Genomic DNA, 15644 nt, shown 5'->3' with positions numbered 1-15644 from the left:
CCCCCCCCCCCCACACCCCACATTCCAATGTTTCATAGTGCTTTTCTTGGCACATCCTCACACATTTCTTTTTAAATGTCAATTACTGGTTCTATCAAAGAAGAATTAATAGACGAATGGCAGTATTACGTTCCTTTGAGTTCCAAACTAGTAATTTAAACTGCTGCTCTGGATTCTCCAGTATTACTTCTTTAGCAAACAAAAATGCTTTTATTCAAATAAGATTTGTGCCTTTTGTCTTCTTTTTTAAAAAACTAAAACCTTTCTTCATGTTATATAGAGAAGTGAATGAAAAAAAAAGAAATATAGTTATATTAATTTTTCCTTTGGGGAAGAGGGGGTGGGCAGGCTCCTTGTGCCTCCCCTCCCTAAAATCCACTACTGGTCATTTTTAAACCCAAATTACCCAACCCCCCTACTCAAGCATTCATTATTTTTTAATTTATTTATACACCACTAGTCCTAACATATGCTTTTAAATTAATAACATTTTTATCACTTGCTGGGTTGTTGTCTACTGTAAGATAAAATCAAACATTTTGATTTTGAAGAAGTGTACCTTAGGATAGAACTTAATTTGTATGACAGCTAAAGCTCAAAACTCGCGGTCGCCAGTCGCCAAATGCGACCAATTTTCAAATTTTGGCGACCATTATTTTCACTTCAGTCGCCAATGTGGCTACCATTCGCCAATGCAACCTTCCCTGACCTATAGTCTTGACATATGACCTTTCCCCAAATTCTTTTCGGCTATCGGATCGCCGGGGGTGAAGGAGGGAAGGGGGGGGGAGTATTGTCCAATTGTGGCTAATTGTGCTATGTGTTCATATTCTGAATAGAAAACAAAAATCGCAATCACGACGGCAAATTTTGATTGCTATTGAACATGCTATTTTGAAAACTCGGCTTTCTTTACACGCGATCGTAAATATACACAAATTTTATACACCAATTTAGTAAATTATGCTTTTTTGATCTTAAATTCATTTTTCAACTTTATTTCTCCTTAACAAATGGCTATTTCTTCGTTTTGCGGTATTTTTAAACTACGCGTTTTCAAAATGGCGTCGCTTTGTCATTGTTCATTTTTACCAGTTAAGACGAAAATGTCCTTTCCAAAATAAAAAGAATTTTAATCTTGTACATTTGATTTACATATGAATAAACAAAAATGGCGCCTTTGAGTCAAAATGCACCGAGACAAGGTAAAAACGATATCGCTAAAAAAAAATTTTTTTTGCAAGATTTTTGATTTTTTGTTTTAATCTTATTGTTTGTTTTTCCTTTTTTTTCCTTTTTAAAATATACAACCTCCTGGAGGAGAGGACATATCCGTTTATTTACTTTATTTCTCCTTAAAAAAGTTATTTTTAAGTTTCGCGGTAAATTTTCAAAATGGCGTCCTGCATTTTCAAAATGGCGCCGCGAGAAGTACAATCGTATTTATAAAACACATAAATAATATTAACAAAAATGGCACCCTTGCGTCTAGAGAAGGTGGAAAGAATACGGCTGAAACCCTTTTTTTCTTCTGCTGGATCTTTTATTTCATTTTTTGTTTTTTTTCGTTTTGCTTTATATTGTTTACTTTTCTTTTATTTATTCATTTTTTGACACTCAGGCTTCGATTTTTATAAAATTCTGCATGCATTTGTAAAAACAAAAAAATATTTTGTAGAATCGCAAATGGTTTAGGTTTTACATTCTGTTCAAGTTTTTGGTATTTTGTTGTTTTCTTTATCAAGGAACTAACTCGTGTTTTGGTTGAAAGTTGTGATGTTTCTAGAAGTTTTGAAAGCTGAAAAAAATTAATAATAATAATATTTTTATTTATTTATTTTTTTATCGTGATGTGTTTTGCTTAAAGATGAATTAATACAGATTATAGTTTGCAAAAGATGTGTTAAATAATATCTGGGCAGGGGTGCCCGTTCCCCCCCAAGTTCGATCCCCCCCCCCTCCAAAATTTTTCCTCAACCCTCTTTTCCTTTTTTATTTTTAGCTCGCTTTTTATTTTATTTATTCTTTTATTATTTTTAATTTACTTATTTATTTTTAATTATTATTTTATAAGAAACGTTCTTTGCTACGCCAATGACATATACACACATACTAAATAAATAAACGTAATAAAATAAATTAAATAATTTAAACTAAAATAAAGTTTGGCTATCATTTTTTGAGATTTGGCTACCATTTTGTGAACATCTGGTAGCCATTGGCTACCAATTTAAAATTTGAGTATTGAGGTATAATGACAGCTCACGGATTTGACTCCTGTAAAAATTCAGAACAATGAATGTGTCCTGAAGAACATAGGGAAACATTTTTTTTCATTAGAAATGAAGCTCTGTATACAGGTACTTGAGAACATGCTTTGTCCAAAACTTTAAAAGTAACTCCTTCTTTAACTACAACTGGGAGGGAGGAAGGGCCTCCACCAAGAGGAGGGAGGGGGAATTTCTGAAATGGGGGTGCACAGGGCCTGATTACCACACAGGCTAACTTGGCCTAGGCCTGGAGTTCCATGTCCCTAACGTGCACCACATTTTTGCATAGCATTGCAACGATATGAAAAATACATGTATTTTTTTAAAAATAAAAAAATATGACATTAATTGGAAAAAAACTTCTTTGAAGGGGAATTTTTAATCATTCTGCCAGTAACGAATTTACTTGGTCATGATTATGAGGGGGCCCAAAGAGGATTCATAAATGCACATAAGTGATTTATACATAGTTGTGTGATTAGACAAAGAGGTCTCCAAAAGTGCATTCATGCTTTAAAAATGTAAATCAAACACTGCATAGTCTTCAGAGGGCCTCCAAATTAATGTGGGCCTAGGGCCTCACTTTTAGTTAGTCTGGCCTTGGGGTTGCCAATATATTTTTAGTGGTATAATAAAAAATAAATGAATAAATTTAAAAAAAAAAGAAAAAAAAAACAGGAAAACCTTAGCGGTAGTAATAAGTTAAATACGTTTGGTCTCTTTGATACTTTTATCTATAAATGACAATTCACAATCGCTATAAAATGCAACTTACAACAAGGGTCGACGTCAGGTCATGTCAGCTTAGTTGGAGAATAGGGGTCCGGCTCGAAATTGAACTCGCGCAAGAGAGTAAAATATCCTAATGGTGAAAGGTATAGAAGGGGGCCTGTGAAAAAATTGGCCTATGTCATTTTTTCCTGGATCCGCTTTTGCTCTTGGCGACCCTTTTTATAACAATTGGAATAAAAGTGACAAAATATTTTTCCCGTAAAATTATTTTAAAAAATGGAATCTTAAAATACCTTGAGGAGCATGAAAGACTCTACATTATTAAGATTATCAAATCAAAGGTCTAAGACAGCCGAAATGCGAGTTTCAAACATTTTTTGACGAAACATAAAGTATTCTGTACGCTGTACAAACTCACGCTTTCGGTCCCCTCAGTTTGAAAAGAAAATAAGTTGATAAACACCAATGTCGAAAGAATTCCGGTGGTCGCCAGAACCTCCCCCCACTCCTCCTAATATCATCGAAGATAGTGTAAATTTTAAATTTTTGGGCTTCAATTTTGAATAACTTCATAAGAGACCAGCCGAATCCACTCCCGCCATAACATGGAATTCCAGTTTCGAAAATTCGCTGGAGGAAAGTATTCGAACCTCTCCCAATTTTTTTTTTTTTTTTTAACATTCCCAAAGATGGTCTTTTCTGGGAAAGTGCCCCGCCCCCTCCTCTCTTTCGGCATCATCAATGAAGAATGTTTTAAATGTCGTTTTTAGTGCCTAAATTTCGAAAATTTTCTGGGTGAGCCGCCTGAAAACTCTTTTTCCTAACATCACTGAAGGTCAGCAAAAATTTCGTTTTCGGAACATAACTTTCGAGAAACTGCCGGTGCCTTCCTCTTTACCAAAAAAGGCTTTTAAGACTTCAATTTGAAAATTTTCTGGTGAATGGAATCTATCTCGACTTAAAATCACCAAAGATCTTCTTAAACGGCGTTTTCAGAGCTAATATATTTTTTAAATTTTCAGAGAAGAGCCCCCGGAACCGCTCTTCATACCATATACTCGAAAATAATTTAAAATTCTGTTTTTGGATTTCCACTTCCGAAGAATTGCAGCAGGAGAAATCCTGAACCTACCCCCCCCCCCTAACATCACCAAATATTGTCTAAAATTGAGTTTTTAAGACTGCAATATAAAATTTTCCCTGGGAGAAGCCCCCCGGACCCCCCTATTTCAGACTCAATTTTAATCTTTCCATTAAGTTTATATTGCTAATACTTTAATGACTCCCAGAAGCCATAAAGCTAAGTCCTCTCTCTCTCTCTTTGTATTGATACATGCGTTTGAAAAAAAATTAGGGGCTGCCAAGTTCGTACTCGACCCCTCCCACCAGGTTTTGGCCCTCGCATCGAGTCTGGGGGTCGTCAGGGTATGGCAGTATAAAAAAGGGAATGTTTCTGACAGGGTCCAGTAATGTATGTTTGTGTCGAAGAACCCATCACGTTCTAAGACGGCCTAGTCTTTCACCCATGAACATCGCTAGATAAGTTTCATATAACAGGGCAATTTAGTTATACTTGTTATGACTGCAGAAAATGACATACTAGCCAAGCAGTGTTATCATTATGAAAGTATTCAATCAAGTTCCGGACATTATAAAAATACTTAAATGGACAATTACAATCACAATTTTCCCCCAAAATAAGGTTTAGCTAATAATGTATCAATTTGTTCACCATTAAAGCGCAGAAGTGCTCCTACCTGTTAAATTTTGTTTAAATAAAACACATTTAGTTGTTAAGCATAATTTCCTCATATTTAAGTGATATCCCCAATTGTTAGGTAAAATTCAATATCTATAAGAGCTATGGGGCCGCTTCATCTCCTAATGCCAGGGCCGATTTTTTCAACCACTCCGCCACTGATTACCAACCTTGCATGGTGATGTTACGATGCATCACAATGTACTTTTTTTAAAGAGCTTTACACATAACTGCTTGCTTAAATTTTACAAAATATATTCAAGATGAAAAAGTATAAATACTATGAACAGATTCTAGCACTAGCAAGAAATTCTGAAAAGAAAAATAAAAACCTTGCGTTTAAAGTGAAAAATAGCAATAAATATTACAGGCATGTGTTTTGAGATTAAAATGAAATTATTTTTTCAATGCAAAATGATGCGAGCCTAAGGAAGCAATCTCATCTTCTTGCATTTAAAAAGGGGTATAGCCCAGTCAATAAAGGTTTCGTGTCGCAACTAATTTAGGGAAAGCTGAATTTTTGCAGGATGTTAGCACACCAAGTATACACTAAAAGAAAACACAAAGTCCCGACCCGCACCCCTCTTGTTTTTCTCTCCCCCCCCCCCGAAACATTGTAAGAGCAGTACTATGATTATTCGTTTTTTGTGTCGCAACTAATTTAGGGAAAGCTGAATTTTTGCAGGATGTTAGCACCTAAAGTAGACACTAAAAGAACACAAAGAACCGACCCTTCTTGTTTTTCTCCCTACCCCCTACGAAACATTGCAAGCGCAGTACTATGATTATTCGCTTTTCGTGCAGCAACTAATTAACAGAAAGCTGAACCTTTGCAGGATGTTAGTACTTAAATTACACACTAAGAAATACAAAGTCCCGATCCCTCTAACTCCTCCCCTCCCCAACCCTTCCGAAACATTGCAAGAGCAGTACTATGATTATACGCTTACAGCTCAAAAATTAATCATGTTACTGAGGAGTTTCTTTTTTCATTTCACTCCTAACAATATAAGAAACCAGTGGTGCCCAACCTATGGTCCGTGAGCCACATTTGGCTCGCAAAGCTGATCCACGTGGCCCGCTGTTTTGTGAAATGTTACAACTCGAAGAGTACTATTAATGACAATGTTCCAAATTTGGAGCCAAATATTTCGAAATTGGTTTATGAAAAACAGGTTGCATTTAACAAAAGAAGCATCAAGTTATGATAAGAAAAATTTGTTTGCAATTTTCCTTCCTTTTTGGTATTTTTCCACATCATTTAGAAAAGAGTAAAACATTTTGAAATTTTATATGTGCTCTAGCCCGCGAGAACGATTTTAGTATGATCTGTGGCCCTTATGGGAAGAAAAAGATTGGGGACCATTGTTATAAACAAATTATGTTACATTCACTTTTTATGTAGATAACTAAGTTTCACTGTTTTACTAACTTAACCACATACAGAAAACTCACTACAAAAATAAATTCAACAAACAACAGCTTTTTATAATTACGTCTTGGAAAGAAATGTTTGAACAAAACTTATTAAAACTTATTAAAACTTATAATACAATGATGATCCGCAATAGTCATTTAGTTGAAATGGAGCATCGATGTAATTATGTTCACTTTAAGGATTTACAACGGAAATGCAATATTTTATTACAAAAGTTTATAATTTGTTTCTGTCGCTGATAGTCTACAGAATAATGTTTGGTCCAAAAATATTGTTACAATGCATTCCACTACAGTGTCCACAAATAGACGTGCAATCAAACCCAGCTTTATGACTACAGTTTGTAACACACAATGTTTTTCAATTGCAAGATTATTAGCAGGAGAAGTTCATTTGGAGCAAGGGTAATTGTTATGGGCTTAGGTCAGTTTAGTCAGTTGCTTGAAGTATATTGCCAACCCCATTCTTCTGCTGGAAGTTTAAAACTTAACCAAGTATGAATAAAAGTTTGTGTATAAGCAAGTAATAGCAAAAATATCCCTAAAGACAAATTTTGATTTACCACAACTTTCTCCAACTTCAGATGCTGCTTATCAACATCTTTTTAGGGTTTACCACCAGATTCAAACTTAGTTAGGATTTAAACTTCCCCCAGAAGAGTCGGGTTGTCAATATACTTCAAGTAACAGACTGCTTCCTAAGCTCATGGCGATTACCTCTGCTTTAAGTCAATTTCTCCAACTAATATATCTTGCAATTGTAAAACATTATGAGTTACAAACTGTATCTGTCGTAAAGCTTGATTCGATTGCACGTCAGTGTGTGGACACTGTAGTGGAATGCACTGTAACAATATCTTTGGACCAAACCAACGAAATATTATAAGATGACCCATTATAAAAAACTAAAAAATAATAACCAAAAGTAATATTAAAAATTGATAATATCTGCTGCGAGGAAATAATCAGTTGAAATATACTACAGTGAAACCTGTGAAAGTTGACCACTTGCGGTGCACTATTTTAGTGGTCAACTTAAACAGGTGGTCAACTTATAGTGGTTAATTCATATGATATAGGACTAATTCTGTACCTGAAAAAAGCAGTCAACTTAGACGGGTGGTTATTTTACAAGGGTGGTCAACTTGTGTGTGTGTGTGACAGGTTTTACAGTATTCCTGATTTATTTAATGCAAGACTTAAGTAGTTAGCCAAACATTGACATTATTATGCAGACTACTATCAGTGACACAAACGAACTATAAACTTTGGTGACAAAAAATTGTACAATGGTAGTAAAACAAAGTGAACGTCATTATATTGTTACTCCATTTCAACTAAATGACTGACATTACATTATTACCTATAAATGTTGTCCAAACATTTCTTTCCAAGACGTATATAGATAAAAAGATATAATTTGTGAAAGTTACTTTTTATAGTGAATTTTCTGTATATGATTAAGTTATTAAAATGGTGAAACTGAGCTATCTACATAAAAAGTATATGTAATATAATTTGTTTATAAGAGTGGTCCCCAACATTTTCTTCCCGAGAGCAGGAGTAAACAATCGCATACAAGTAAAATCGTTTTCGTGGGCTAGAACACATATAAAATTTCAAAATATTTTACTCTTTTTTTAAATAAAATGAGAAAATACGGAAAAGGAAACTTGCAAATCAATAATTGTTGTCATCATTACTTGATGTATATTTTGTTAAATACAACCTGTTTTTCAGGAACCTATTTCTAAATATTTGGCTCCTAATTTGTAACATTGTCATTAATCGCCTTTTAGAGTTGTAATCTTTTAAAACAACGGGCCACATGGATCAGCTTTGCAGACCGGATGTGTCCCGCGTGCCATAGTTTTGGCTCCACTGGTTTATAGTATTGTTAGGAATGAAATAAAAAAAGGAACTTCCCGGTAACATCATTAATTTTTGAGTTGTAAGCGTATATTCATAGTACTGCTCTTGCAATGTTTTGGAAGGGTTGGGGGAGGAAGCAAGAGGGGGGTCGGGACTTTGATTTCTTAGTGTAGTATTCACTCTAGGAAAAAAAAGGGCAAGGTGCTGGCCTTTGAAAGGGGCACTTTTTTTAAAAAGGGCACTATTTCAACGCGGTGTCCCCCCCCCCCCCCACCCAAGACCAATGATGCACCACTCAAAAAGTACTGAGCGCTCCCCCCCCCCCAAAAAAAAATTAAGAGGAGAAATAACACTTAAAACACCTTGCAAAAATTCAAACAGTCTAGTCTGCACCATAATCACCCCCCCCCCCCCCCCCTCGATCGCCGTCACCACTGACTTTAGTATTAAATATGATTTCATCCCGAAAACGCACTTGTCTGCAGAATAGGGTTAGCTCACCCCCCCCCCCCCCCCCATACAAATGCCAACTAAGCTAAGCACATTTTCCAGACGCCATAGGAACATTTGGCAAAAACTGAAACTTGGCTTTGGGTGTTTTTCAACACTTTTCAGGCCATAATTTTAACTACCTATAAGAGTAAAAAAAATTCTAGGCATTTCAAAACCCTTTGAATTTCAATTTAAGAAGAACAGTGTTTAATTACTGATCTCCCCTTTCTACCAAAGAAACTGCCTAGTAATGTGCATTGTGCCATTGAGTATTTTAGTAGACATCAAAATCGTGATGAGTGTAAATTTTCCTTTTTTAAATATACTACACTTCAAATAGAATAATTAACTTAAAATACTATGTGCAGTGCTTCAAAATGCAGTGGTAGCAAGTTGCAAAACTAAAAAGACTTTATTTGAGCTCTATTTCCTAGTCTTGGAGTTGTTCAAATTCATAACACAAATGTGTTGGCAGATGTATGCGCTCCTAAATGCAATACATAAGCAGCTTGGACCAAGCTAAGATTTTTATCTCAGACAATTTTTGTGAAAATTTAATACATCGGCATTTTAATTTTGTGATTTTTTTAAAAATCGATTGTATAATATTTATAGAGGAAAAAGAAACAGTGCAAGATCATTTTAGTTAGAAAAAAGCACAAGTATGTCAAAAGTATGGTTTTTATTGTGTCAATAAGTATTTTAAATAATCTGTTATATGAATCACACACACACACACACACACACAACACATATAAAAAGATAATAAAAATTCTTAGCAAAAAGGAAAGAATTGAATGAACGCCCAGTCAATGCGATATTTTTCCATTTCAAACGGTTTTTAGGGCGGGGGCTGGGGATGGGGGTTAAAAATCTAAGATATTAAAAAAATACCCTTGCATTTTAGCCCAGTAAGCTTTGGACTATGTTCTTCTTAGGAAACAATCAGAAAGTTAACTTTCCAGAAACAGATGTGAAAAGATTGCTACACAATCACTAGCAATGTGCTAAAATTAGCTAGGCCTAATTTCCACGTGCAAACGAAAAACGGACACAAAGGGCTGAAATGTTAGGAAACTGTCCTATTCCCTTTCTCATTGTTGATTCTCAGAAGATCAAGGATGGGAAGGAATGAAACAAAGATCACTCCCTTTCCAGAGGACCCTACTCCTTCCCACAACCTTTCAAATACCCACCCTCAGTAGAAGGAAGAACATGCCTTTGTTTCCTACTGATAAGCCTGTTTGAATTCTGAGAATCTCATCCCCTCTTTGCCTAGGTATTTGCTTCCCTTTTTTTTTATGGGGCCGTTTTCAAGGTGAAATTCTGGGAACAAGGATAAGACATGAGCGTTTTTGCAGACGATTGCTGGACAAATAAAGTTGCCCCGATATCGCGGCAGGTCAAAACGATGGTTGAGGCATCTTTTTAAAAACACAGGGTGCAATTTCTTATTTTTGAAAAGGGCGGGGCGCATTTCGCGACCTAAAAGAAGGGCAGGGCGCATTCTGCTGATATGGAAAAGGGCAGGGCGCTGCGCCCTTCAAAAACGGCCTAGCGGGAACACTATTTTAGTGTATAGTTTAAGTATTAACATCCTGCAAAAAAAAAAAAAAAAAACCTTATTTTTTGCGACTCGAAAATCGTATAATCTTAGTACTACTCTTGCAATGTTTCGGAAGGGGTGGGGGATTAAGCAAGAGGGGTGGGGGTCGGACTTTGTGGTTTTTAGTGTATACTTTAAGCACTAACATCCTGCAAAAAAACAACTTTCCCCATATTTTTTGCGACACGAAAAGCGTATAATCATAGTACTGCTATTGCAATGTTTCGGAGGGGGTGGGGAGGAAAGTAAGAGGGGTGGGGGTCGGGACTTTGTGTTTTTTTAGTGTATACTTGGTGTACTAACATCCTGCAAAAATTCAGCTTTCCCTAAATTAGTTGCGACAAAGTCTATTTTTTTACCTTCATTGACTGGGCAAGTAATTCGAAGTATCAAAACTCGTGTATGCAATCTTTATATTGCTGTTTTAGGATTTACGCTTTTTTTTGGTTCGTCAATTTATTTTCCCCTTAAGAGCTTTAAAAAAATTGCATTTCCTCCAAGTTTTGGGGAAAGTGAAGTTCTTTATTTGTTTATGATCCTTCTACACAGACTCTCCTCGAACTTAGTTTGGGAGGGGGCATTTTTTTAATTTGCCGAATTACTTTGAACTTTACCGAATTATAAAATACAAGCATGAACACAAACATTGTATCCAATGAGAAAAATCATTAAACTTCATTACTCAAAAAAAGAAGAAAAAAAAAATTCAGTGGTCACCAGACTTAGATAAAATGAAAAGCTTTCTGCGAACACAAATCCTAACTGGAAAATTTTCTGCAAATAATTATTTTGCCTCACTCACCCTTGAATAAAAAATTAAATTTATATTCAAATATGAAAGAGACAAAAAAAAAAGTGCTTTAAATCATTACATCATTTAATTTTTTTTTACAATAACATATAGTTTGCTTATTTTTCACCAACTGAAAAACTGCCAAAACCATTATTTTTTTTTTACACATGTGATTTAAAATGCTTTTGGAGAAAGGCTTTAACAGAAATAAATTCTGGGATTTTCTTAAAAATTCCCTTTAAAAAAAATAAAATATATATATATTTTTTTTTTAAATCAACGGTAGCAGTTTGAAAAAAAATTTCTGCAGAGCCAAAAATTTTCTGCGAACGCAGTTCGTGCGTTCGTCTATAGTATGTAAGACTGGTGGTCACCAAATTTATCGAATCGTCAGAAAAAAATTGTCGACTAAGAACATTTTTAGTAGGTTGCAGGGACGTCCCACCATTGCACCCCCTTTTTCACCAGCGTTTTGAAACAATTAAGAGATTAAAACGGCAACAATCATAGGCCGGTGTCTATACATCGGTGTTTGGATTAGCAGTTGGTCCGGTATCGATGCATCGGTTTATAGAAAATTTTTAAAATGATTTAATGATGTAGTATGTAACCGGTTTTTTGCTATGCATAGCCTAGCCCTATACTTGATGTCCTCTTAAAATAAATTTGAAAGAGAAAAAATTTGAGATGAGAAATTTAGTGATCCATTTAAGGTATGTTCACCAATGAGGAACAGTGGCAACAGCATGCAAAAGAGCTTTAATTGAGTGGGATTTTAGCAAAAGTCGCAGGTGTAGCGCTATCTCAAGCTCTAATACGAACTTCGGTTATAACTATAATGATGCACTAATTAATTTATCAATTAGTGCCAGAACTATAATTAGCCAAGTGACGGCTTATAATGGAAAAAAATTTAAACAATCCCTATTTTTCAATTTTACTTTGCAGAAAAACCTCAAACATTCAATAATTTTTGGGAGAAAACAAAACCAATTGAATTGCTTTTTAGATATCATGCAACAAACTATGTTAAGAACTCCTGCAAATCTCAAGTGCATAAGAAGTCTTCAGTTTATTTTTTACCATACTCAATAACATTTTTATACACAAATACATACACAGTTTTATCTCAAATTGGTTGAAAGTTGTAGCTTTATAAAAATATTTGCTAATGACCTTACAGTGTCAAAAATCAATAGCAACAAGCATTTAGTACATATGTGATGGAGCAAAACAAAGACACAATAAAACCTAAGGAGAAAATTCTAACAGCATATGATTCATTCTAAAAATCAAAAATACAATATAATTGGAAAATAAATAAAATGAAAAAATATTTGAATAACTGCCAGATTAAATAAAGCAAAATAAATATTCAGCACATCAAAACTCAAGAAAGTTAATTCAAGTTGAACTTAAGCAAACGAATTGACCATCCTCTAGCGTGCTCGATTGTAAACTCAACTTTTATGTGAGTAGTACTCAAGTTGTCAAAAATACAACTAAATGAATAAAATCAAGAACACAAGCAGAAATCAAAACTCTTTAAGTATGGAGCCATATGAAAGAAATACTTACTGTCTAATCAAAGTTAATGCAAATACTACCATGTTTTCTTATTCTTAAACAAAAATTCCAAATCATTAGCACTGAAACACTAGATTTTAGAAGCCCGTGTGCTTAAGAAAGGGACATTCTACAGCGCATGTGCAGAAAACGTAGCGGGAAAGATTTTTTTTTAATTGGCAATGGTATATATATAGGCATCCGTATATTGTACGGACAATTCCGTAATGCATACGGATCATGAGTATTACTTAAATGAATAATTCGTTCGTTGCTTATTATAACCCTTCTGAGAGCAAAATATTTTTAAAAGATGTGTTTCGTTAATTAAAGAAGAATTTTTGAGAAACACCAGTGTTTCAATTCACACGGTTAAACTCCATCTGCTAGAACTAACAGCCGGCGAAGTTTCGTCCGGGCGGAAAGCGAAAGCTGGTCGAATTGTTGACGTCACTCAAGCAATTCCGACTGTTTGCGAGTTTCATCTCTCTGTTTCGACCCAAAAAGCAATCCGCCCGAAAAATAGACATGGGAACCGGTTCGCTAGCGCTCACTTAACTAGAGAGATCATAGGGACTCTAGATCCGAAAAGGGAAGATTGGGCGCCGAGCATTTTGGGCGCCGGGACTTTGGGCGCCGCTAACTTTGGGCGCCGAGCATACTGTGCCCAATATTGCCGGGGCCCAAAATCCGGTTATTTTTCGATATCGTAGATATTTCGATTCGATTCAGAGTCACAACTTACTTCAACTGTATTTATGTCGAGGTCTGCATACTGAGTGCCTTACCTCCATTATTTTATATACCGATAGATGGCAGCACCATCACCGGATCGAGCAGTTAATGAGAATTTAAAACTAGTCCAAGAGCTAATAGCTACCTGGTACTAGCACCCCCAGAGGTATCATTTCACTTGGAGGACATTGAGACCACGAGCATATTTAACGTCGCCCAGTCCCCTTTAATGACGACGGTGGGTCTTCGACCAACAAGGATCGAACCCGAGGCCCTCCGGCCCCGAGTCCAATGCCTTACCGATCAGGCTACCACGGCCCTCGTAGATATTTAAACCGTCGCCAAATTTTTGGCGATAAACCGCTAATTATTTTGAAGGGGTGGGGAGCAATTTCAACTCTGCTTAGGAGCCGCGTAGAGCAAAATTCGGTTCTGCTCATATCTTCTATAGTTGGGGCAAAGCTAACTTGGCTGTAGTGTGAAGGAAACGATCAGAGGCTGACTGGGTCCCCCAAGAGGGCGCCAACCTTGACTCCTAAAGGGCGCACGCACATCGGGAGGCCCGGATCGACGGAGAAAAGAAAAGGGGGGAGGGTACACGAAGACGCACAGGTTCGAGAACGTACTAGTCCGCCCCTGGTTACAATTGCTGCCAAGTTGAGATTTACTTTATGTGAAAGTTTTAAATTAAGTGCCGATTTACACGATTCCCGCTTTCGGACATCTGACGTCATTTTGAGCTCGAAAACCAGTTTTCGCGCCTCCAAAACCTGCCTGACTTCGTCGGGAATGGGTTGTGGATCGTCCACAACTCCAAGTCAGAAAAGCGAAGTCCGACGTGCAATGATTGGCTATTGATGTCACATGCTTTCGTTTCTATAGTAACAATAAACAGTGTTGCCAATTTAGCCCTTTTGGGGCTAGATCTAGCCCTTTTTCGGCTCGTTGAGCCCCGAAGAAGAAAATCTAGCACCTAGCCCCGAATCTAGCCCCTAACGCTTTTTTATTTTTTCAATAATGTTTTTGGCTGAGTTAGTTTATTAACCTTTAAAAATACATCTCCCATTTTTGCAACATCAGAATTTCTATTTGAACTTCATACGTAAACTGTAACCGACGTGCCAGCATCGGTTACAGTTTTCCTAGATGAGACAAAAGGTCGCAGACGCGTTGGCATAGCGCTAGCAGTCGATTTAACTGGTTGATTGACATTTTTGAGCAATAATAAGTATTAATCATCTGTGCAAGTAGCTACGTTATCAACCAAAATCGTTCCGCTATCTAGATAGGCCGACACATCAGCTTAAGTTTAGCCATTTTGGATCAGATTTTTCATTGTTGCGCTGCTAGGGTTATCACAGCCAAGTTTTGGATTTCGCCAAATTTGCCGAAAATAATATATACGAGCCGGTGCATCAGCTTAAGATCAGCCTTTTTGGATCGGAGCGCGTGTTAGGTTGTCTTTTCTGGCGAGTAATCGAGTTTGGTGATTGTACACTGCAAGCGATTCTTAGCGGCACGTGAATTGTTTATTAAGGCGACACGGGGCTAACATTTCTAAATTTTCTATTTTTCAATGAAACTTCCTGAAATTTTATCAGACAGTGTGTCTACTATTATTAAACACACTCACAAAATTTAATTTCAATACTTCAATAATTAATTTTTTTTTTTAATTTTAAAATTTAAAAAAAATCCCATTATTTAAAACAAAGTGCGCGCCAGAATTTTACATTTGCACACTAAATTGCAGTTTTAAATTATTTTTAAGCTTGTATTAACATTTTGTTAGGAATATTTTATCATTTTTTTGCTTTAAAATATTTTAAATCAAAAAAGATACAATATTACACTATTTATTGCAAAAAAAGACCCTGTATAGTGTCAAAAATGTCTTTGAAAAACAATGACAATGAAAATTAACTGAAAAAGTGCTCCCGACAAACTTTTCCAGCCATTCATATAGTGCTACTATTCAATTTTCAGAAAGATAGTGTTAAAATTGAGGCGCGCACTTTAATATCTGCAAGGGTTATCTTACGTAATATTACCTTTTGAGAAAAAGGGAATTTTTAGTTTTTATATAAAAAAACTTACTTAAAAGTAAAAATTTTTGTTTATGTTTGTAAAATAATATAAAATGATAAACTTCAAGAAGTCTCAGTTCATAACAATACAACATTTTCATTGATTTGGACACTATTCTAGAAGAAAATTGTAATTTATCAATGTCATTTTTGAAAATTTTAATTTTCTAAGGATTGATTTGATATTTGCTACAAAAACTTTAATTAATCCCTACAAAAAATGATCACGACATATTTTTATTATTCTTAATTATTGAAAAAGGTTATTAATATTTTTACTGTTTGAGCAATGTTC

At 35.6% G+C, this 15644-nt stretch overlaps 1 protein-coding gene across 1 annotated transcript in view; it reads right to left on the bottom strand.

Annotated features, from left to right (window-relative positions):
- LOC129233059 (fructose-2,6-bisphosphatase TIGAR-like) overlaps positions 1 to 12634 on the bottom strand; it is a 68711-nt gene extending 56077 nt beyond the window's left edge. Inside the window, exon 1 of the mRNA XM_054867140.1 lies at positions 12540 to 12634. Within this exon, the coding sequence (XP_054723115.1) occupies positions 12540 to 12571 (32 nt within the window). The 5' untranslated portion in view covers positions 12572 to 12634. The remainder of the gene's footprint in view (positions 1 to 12539) is intronic.
- Between the last annotated feature and the right edge of the window lie 3010 nt (positions 12635 to 15644).

The sequence above is a fragment of the Uloborus diversus genome, unplaced genomic scaffold, assembly GCF_026930045.1.
Source record: "Uloborus diversus isolate 005 unplaced genomic scaffold, Udiv.v.3.1 scaffold_153, whole genome shotgun sequence".
Taxonomy (NCBI): Eukaryota; Metazoa; Arthropoda; class Arachnida; order Araneae; family Uloboridae; genus Uloborus; species Uloborus diversus.
Note: the sequence above shows the minus strand (reverse complement) of the source record. Positions and strands in the feature narration are given on the sequence as shown.